This window comes from Engraulis encrasicolus, chromosome 23 (genome assembly GCF_034702125.1).
Source record: "Engraulis encrasicolus isolate BLACKSEA-1 chromosome 23, IST_EnEncr_1.0, whole genome shotgun sequence".
NCBI lineage: Eukaryota > Metazoa > Chordata > Actinopteri > Clupeiformes > Engraulidae > Engraulis > Engraulis encrasicolus.
The window spans coordinates 11,632,853-11,640,352 of record NC_085879.1 but is presented as its reverse complement, the minus strand read 5'-3'; the positions used below and the strand labels follow the sequence as shown (position 1 = coordinate 11,640,352).

Genomic DNA, 7,500 nt, shown 5'->3' with positions numbered 1-7,500 from the left:
AGAATTCAGAGGCATTTCATGAACACGAGCTAGACACAGACTTGGCATCTGCCTCTGAGAAACGTATTGGTAATGTGAGTAGGTGAAACCAAAAGCTTGCATAGCTTTGAAGTCGTGATAGCCAGGTTAACTTTGATTCATGCCTTATTATAGCACAATAGAGTGTGAAATGAATAGAAAACGATGTTTTACTTCAGCAGGTAGTCCTCCACCTTTCTGACGTCTGCCTTCTTCTCCTCATTGCCACTGGCTGGCCACTCTCGGGGGAGGAACTTCCTGTCCTGGAAGTCATACAGCATGACGGCCACCAGACTCATCAGGTCATCTGGCTGGAGAGAGAGAGAGAGAGAGAGAGAGAGAGAGAGAGAGAGAGAGAGAGAGAGAGAGAGAGAGAGAGATAGAGAGAGAGAGAAAGAGAGAGAGAGAGGTACAGACAGACAGATAGACAGACAGACAGAAAGATAGATAGAAATTGAGAGGTGTTAAGTGTGAGTGCAGGAGAGAGGGGAGCAATCGGCAGATTGAAAAAAGAAAAATGGTGTGGTGGAGAGGAAATGTGAGAAGAAGGATGGAGGAGTGCAGGTGATAGTGTGGCAAGATGAGGCGAGGCGGGATGAGGTGAGGCGAGTGAAGAAGAGAGGCGAGGCGATGAGAGGTGAGATGGTGAGATGACGGGGAATGGAGCAGAAGGCGAGAGGGCGGAAATAGCAAGGTGCAAGGCAGACAGAGCAAGAGTGACCACCAAGACAGGGGAAAGAAAGACAGAAAGAAAGAAAGAAAGAAAGAAAGAAAGAAAGAAAGAAAGAAAGAAAGAAAGAAAGAAAGAAAGAAAGAGAGAGAGAGAGAGAGAGAGAGAGAGAGAGAGAGAGAGAGAGAGAGAGAAAGAAAGAGAGGGAGAGATGGAGGGATAGAGAGATCGGTGTGAGAAAGAGGTGTGAGGGCAGAGAGACATAGGGGTAGATGACGGATAGGCAGCAAAAAACATTTTTTTCACAAAACATTGTTTATGAGGGGAAAAAGTATATGTCTACGTAGTGCAGCAATTCATCTTTCAAAAAATCCAAGTGGTCACAATGTTGGTCTATTCATTGATTATTTATTTACGTTTATAAAGCAATTTGCTGAAAATATGTCCTTTGGTGTGACGTTAAGAAATAAATATATTAAGTAATGTAGAAATGGCTTGATGGAGTTTTATGAACATTGTTACACTCTTCATATTACTGCAATTTTTTTAAAAGTCTTAATTTAATGAGAAATTACCATGTAAGTATTTTTTTTCCCATTAGAGGTGAGATTATTAGAAACCTTCGAGGAAAAACAGGGATATCTTTCTTTTAAATGTTCAAAATTGTCCGAATTTATACTAACTTTTCAGGGACGATAATTTGTCCTTCCCTAATGCAATATTCAGTGTTTATCAAACATATTGTTTAGCTCAAACAAATATTTGAGCGTTTAAAACATGTCACACCGTAGGACATACATGTCACGCTAAAGGACAGAAATGCAAAACTGAGCCAGAAACAAATATATCAACATGATAATTTTGTCTTTTGATCATAATATAATGTTGTAGTCAATATGGACCTACACTTTACACTTATAAGTCTTTGAATCGTCGATTATCAGCCTATCGTAACTCTTAATGACAGCCATGCGGTCATTGAATGTAACCTGCAGAGCTCATAAGACTCATACTGAAGGGTGACCTTGGCATGACCATCACACTTTTGTAGGTATGCTATGACTGTCACACCATTGAACCTGTAGTGTGTAGTGGCCAGTGCCTGTTTGGTATCTCAAGCCGGACAGCACATTTATGCAGTATATTGAGCTCTCTACAGCATACTTTATTCATCTATACTCCTCTATATACTCTCTCACTGATATTTCCTTCACTGTTACCGTTATATTTTATGGTTTCAAAGCACCATTAATGACATTTTATATCATTTGACAGTATCTAAAATCAACAGCAAATATTCATCAACAATGCATCAAAGTATAATTCCAAAGGCCAATAAAGGAATAAGTAATTTGAATACACAATATTTATCTAGTCAAACAACAAAACAACAAAATATGTACTACCAGTTGTTTTAAAAGCTATTTCTCAAATATCTAGTCCATTGGTGTGACCAGTTTGTCCTTTGGTGTGATACTCCAAAGTGTCACACCATAGGACTTTTACCATCACACCATAGGACTTTTACCATCACACCATAGGACTTTTGAGCTTTTGAGTTAATTTAAAGCCATGTCGTTGCCAACTGAAATACAATTTCACCTTTAGTAAGATGCATTTTCATACATCTACATAAGAAAAAAAATATGAAAAATATACACTATTGTCAAAATGTATTTTATGGCTGTCACACCAAAGGACTACAAAAAACAAAATCTTGTGGTAGCAAAACATAATTGATTGATTGAAGAACTCTGAGAGAAAAATCTAAAATCCACCCTTGCCATTGGCTTCTTAAGGGTCTAAAGTCACAATTTATGTACCGCTGGAGCTTCAACAATAGATAATTATCCACAGAATTAACCAAAAAAAATGATGTCACACCACAGGACATTATTTTCTGCGACAAAGTTTCATAAGTCCATACGGTCTCAGAAAAACAGGAAAAAAATTAAGCATTTTCACTTGCTAAAATAGACACCTCAAAAAACATGCCAGGGTTGTTTAGACAAATGACTGAGCTTTGATTATTTATTTAAAAATGTTTTAATATGGAGAACCAGGCTTGCCTCAGTCACACCATAGGACAAATGTGACATTTGACTCAAAATTAAGTATACTTATTTAAGCTCTGGATTTATTACACATTACATTTTCACAACAACGACATTAGCTTAATCATTTAAAGCATTGACAATTTTTAAAGCATGAATTTACTTAATTTTAAGAGCCTGCGACAGCAAAATTTACACGTCACGTCATCTACCCATAGACAAAGGAAGGAAAAAGAGAGAGAAATAGATGGGGAGGAGGAGAGAGAGAGAGATTGAGAGAGAGAGAGAGAGAGAGAGAGAGAGAGAGAGAGAGAGAGAGAGAGAGAGAGAGAAAACAGAACGAGAATAAGAGCAAGAGAGAACAATGTCACCAGCATATATCTCATCAGGAGGATCAGTCTACCTCCCCAATGTAACGCACCATCAATATCCATAATTATTATATGGTTGTGACGTCATCAGTCGAATGCTCCATTCATTTCAACGGGGCTCCCCAACGTTCGCACGTCTGTTATTTTTCGATAACGGACGGGTTGGTCTATAACAGACCGCTGTCAATGGCAACAAGACTTTTCACTGCTAAAGCGACTTTTCAACAAGACTCTAATCAGCTGGTGTGATAGACAACACCTGTTGTCCTGGCTACCTAGCTGTTGTTCCACAACGGCACGGTTTTGTTTTGCGCAGCAACAATCTTAACATTAAATAGGCCTAAAGAAATGTCCCCGCCATGTGTGAGTCATTTAAGTATATCCATATAATAAGCGGGTTAACTTTCGGCGAGTCGGTCGCTTTGTGGAATAGCAGCACTTCAGAGAGAACAAGACCCCTCCGCTCCGCGTCGGGGTCTAAAGATTCTCTCTGTCGTGCTGCTATTCCACGGTAGCGACCTTCTCGCCGAACGTTAACCCTTACTTAATAGATGATGTTCTCCCAATAACGTTGTGATAATGTTAGAGAATCATAGTGCGTGTATCAGTCTTTGTTATACGGCCGTCCTTCCAGCGGGCTAATGACCATCGAGCGCCATCTGTTAGAGCGCTCCCATCAGTCCCGGGGCCGAGTGAGAGATCAGAGATCGGTGCGCGCGGGGTTGGGTGATCATGTGTTGGTGCGTATTGATCAAGTGTCAGGCTGACGGATGGCAGATCTGTCAGCAAGAGCTGAGACGTAGCTCTTTCCAATGCAGGATATAGCAGGCTATCGGCGCTCCTCCTCCTCCTCTTCCACCACCACAACACACATGATGCCCAACGCCCACATATTGGGGTGTGGAATAGCACGTAAGCCCACACACACATGTGCATACAAATACACAGGCACACATACACACAGGCAGGCACGCACGCACGCACACACACACACACACACACACACACACACACGCAAATACACAGTGAATGCACACACACAGAAGCATCCACATACACACACATGCATGCACACACACACTAACATTTGAATGAAAGTACTATGAATGCATTCCTTTTCCACTCAATTTTCACTCATTTCCTCTCGTTCTCTCTGTCTCTTCAAAGGGCAGAAGCACTCAGTAATGTGTGAGCAAGTGCACACACACACACACCGCACAAGTACATACACAGTACAAGTACACAGTTAGGAATGCACTGATAGACATTTTTTCACTTCCGATCCAATCCCGGTATCTAAATTTGGATATCTGCCGATACCGATACTACTCCGATCCAATCCCAAAACCACATAGTATATGCATGGGTTTCAATTTCAGGTAGGCACAATTAGACTATTTGGTCAGAGAGGGAAGTCAGAAGAACAAGAAACCAAATAATAAGTAAAGAGTAGCGAGTAGAAAACTAACAATCCCATTGTGAAAACTAATATGCAAGTGTTACGATTTCAAATTAACATACACCGGGCTATAGGGAAAATTCCGATACTTTGGGAAAATTCAGATCCGATCTCTGAATTATGTTGATATCTGAACACGATACAGATACGAAGATAGCAATATCCCATCCCTAGTACACAAGTACACAGTACATACACACACAAACATACACAATCACACACACACACTTCCTCTCACATACACAGACATTTGGAAGGCATCCCACCATGACCCTGGCGCTCACTCTTAATTAAACTCAGGAGGAGGGTGTTAATGTCTGACTCCCGCTCTCAACTCCTCATCACCACCCAGCCCAGACCAAAGCAGCCCTCCTCACAACCACCTACTCACACACCACTGCCACTGCTGCAGACATGCAGAGAGCAAGAGAGAGAGAAGGGGGGGTGAGAGAGAGAGAGAGAGAGAGAGAGAGAGAGAGAGAGAGAGAGAGAGAAAGAAAGAGACAGAGAAATCGAGAGACAGAGACACAAGGAGACAGATGGAGACAGATGGAGAGATGGGAAGACAAGCAGAAAGAGAAAGTGAAAGACAGAGAGAGGAAAAGAAAGAGTGACAGAGAGATAAAGCTCGAGAGGCATAGAGAAAAAAGTGAAATACAGAGGGCGAGAGAGAAATTGAAGGAGAACTAGAGAGAGAGAGAGCGAGAGAGAGACAGAGAGAGAGAGAGAGAGAGAGAGAGAGAGAGAGAGAGAGTTGGGAAAAAGGAGGAGACAGGCAGAAGGAGAGAGTGAAACACAGAGAGGAAACGATGGGGAACAGATAAAGAGAGAAATAGAGATACAGGAAGAGACGGGGAGAGAGAGAGAGAGAGAGAGAGAGAGAGAGAGAGAGAGAGAGAGAGAGAGAGAGAGAGAGAGAGAGAGAGAGAGAGAGAGAGAGAGAGAGAGAGAGAGAGAGAGAGAGAGAGAGAGAGAGAGAGAGGACACTGCAGACAGACAGACATGGCACTGCATGCTCACTTCCTCGGTGGCAACAGATTTTAATGGCATCACCGCAGGCAGGCCAGCAGATGCGATGCATTACATCGATGGGCAGTGGGTGTCTGTTGGGGTGATGGACCATGGCTCTATGACTCCATTGGCACTCACACGTTCACTTTAGATCCTCACATTTAAAGAACAGAGATGAGGCGCACACAGACACACTCTAGCAGACCGTATCATTTCCATACAGAGAGATGGCTACAAACTGCTATTGAAAAGAATAGTCTAATTTCAGTGGTATGCACTGCAAGGACATGGCTACACAGAACCACTGCAGCTATGTAACCGAAATTGAACATGTTCTGTCTATGTTGTTTATTGTGCAGTCCTTTGAACAAATAGATGTTGTAATTTCATGGCATGCAGAGAGATGGCTACGTACACGCAGAGGTGCTGCAATTCTGCAAGGATGAACTGGGTGTTTTCACGTCGTTTGTGTTGCAGTTCTTTTAACGAACAAACTTTTTTGCTTGCTATATGGAGAGAAATGGCAACACATAGAGAACTGTGAGCTGTGAGACTGAACTTGTTTTTCACGTTATTTATGTTGCAGTTATGTTGCAGTTCTTTTGGCAAACATATTGCATCAGTCGCCCGGGCAGCGGATTTTGAACAACATACAGAAAATCAGACCCTACCTGACCCAAGACACACACAACCCAACTACTGATTCAAGCCATGGTCATCTACTGCCTGGAGTATTGCAACTCCCTCCTTGCCGGACCACCTGCTTGTGCAATAAAACCAACTCAGATATAGAACACGGTGGCACGTTTGGTATTCACTCAACACAAAAGGGCCCATGTAACTCCTCTCTTTATCGAGTTTCACTGGCTACCTGACTGCCCGGATTAAGGACAAGGCCCTGACACTTGCCTAAAAAAAACACCTCAGGAACAGCCCCAGCTTATCTGGCCCCATCTTAGCTGCGCTCCTCCAGCACAAACCACCTATACGTGCCCCCTGCTTGTGTGTGTGTGTGTGTGTGTGTGTGTGTGTGTGTGTGTGTGTGTGTGTGTGTGTGTGTGTGTGTGTGTGTGTGTGTGTGTGTGTGTGTGTGTGTGTGTGTGTGTGTGTGTGTGTGTGTACTCTATCTAAACCTGTGCTGATGTACTTTTAATAATAAATCAATCAATAAATAAGACTACTTGGCATTTGCACCTATTGTTCTGTATATGTCCTGTGCACATTGTATCTGCAAGTGATTATGTCCTTGATTGTAAGTCACTTCGGATAAAAGCGTGCACCAAATGTAATGCAAACAGACATCCTAACATTCTTGTATGTTCTATATGTGCACTAACACTTTCCAATCCAATTCTGTTGGAGAAATGGAGTAACAAGGTATGGCGGATTAACACCTGTGGTGGGCTGTAACACTCCCACCCAGCCAACATGCTAATTCTATACTATTCCATTAAATTCCATTCAATTATTTTCTTTTCTATTCTATGCTATTCTGTGCCATCCTGTTCTATTTTTGTTGTCGAGGGATGAAGCAACAGGGTGTGGTGGATTAACACACCATTGAGTGGATTGCAACCCTCCCGTTCTCCCATCCAGCCACTCAGCCATCCAACCACTGCCTGTGTTGCTTTCATTCCCCTTCCTTCCTTTCGTTCTTTTTTTCCTCTTTATCGTCCTCTGTCAAGGTTGGAACCTGGGGCCCTAGAGTTCCCTCCCTCCGCCCTGCCAGCCCGGACCGGTCGCTGGGCAACAGCATCCCATGTGGGACCGGTGTCCGTGGAAACCATACCGCCCCCTGTTGCTCAGTGCTGATACTCCCTCAGGTAATAATTTATTTTTAAAAATGGAGGAATGGTGTTACTATGGGGACGGCAGTCCCACCCATGGAGGCTGGGGATGGGGATGCGGATGTGGGAG

At 42.9% G+C, this 7,500-nt stretch overlaps 1 protein-coding gene across 1 annotated transcript in view; it reads right to left on the bottom strand.

Annotated features, from left to right (window-relative positions):
• LOC134439461 (putative methyltransferase NSUN7) overlaps positions 1–7,500 on the bottom strand; it is an 80,196-nt gene that overhangs the window by 47,131 nt on the left and 25,565 nt on the right. The window contains exon 5 of the mRNA XM_063189350.1: positions 193–329. Coding sequence (XP_063045420.1) covers positions 193–329 — 137 coding nt within the window. The remainder of the gene's footprint in view (positions 1–192; positions 330–7,500) is intronic.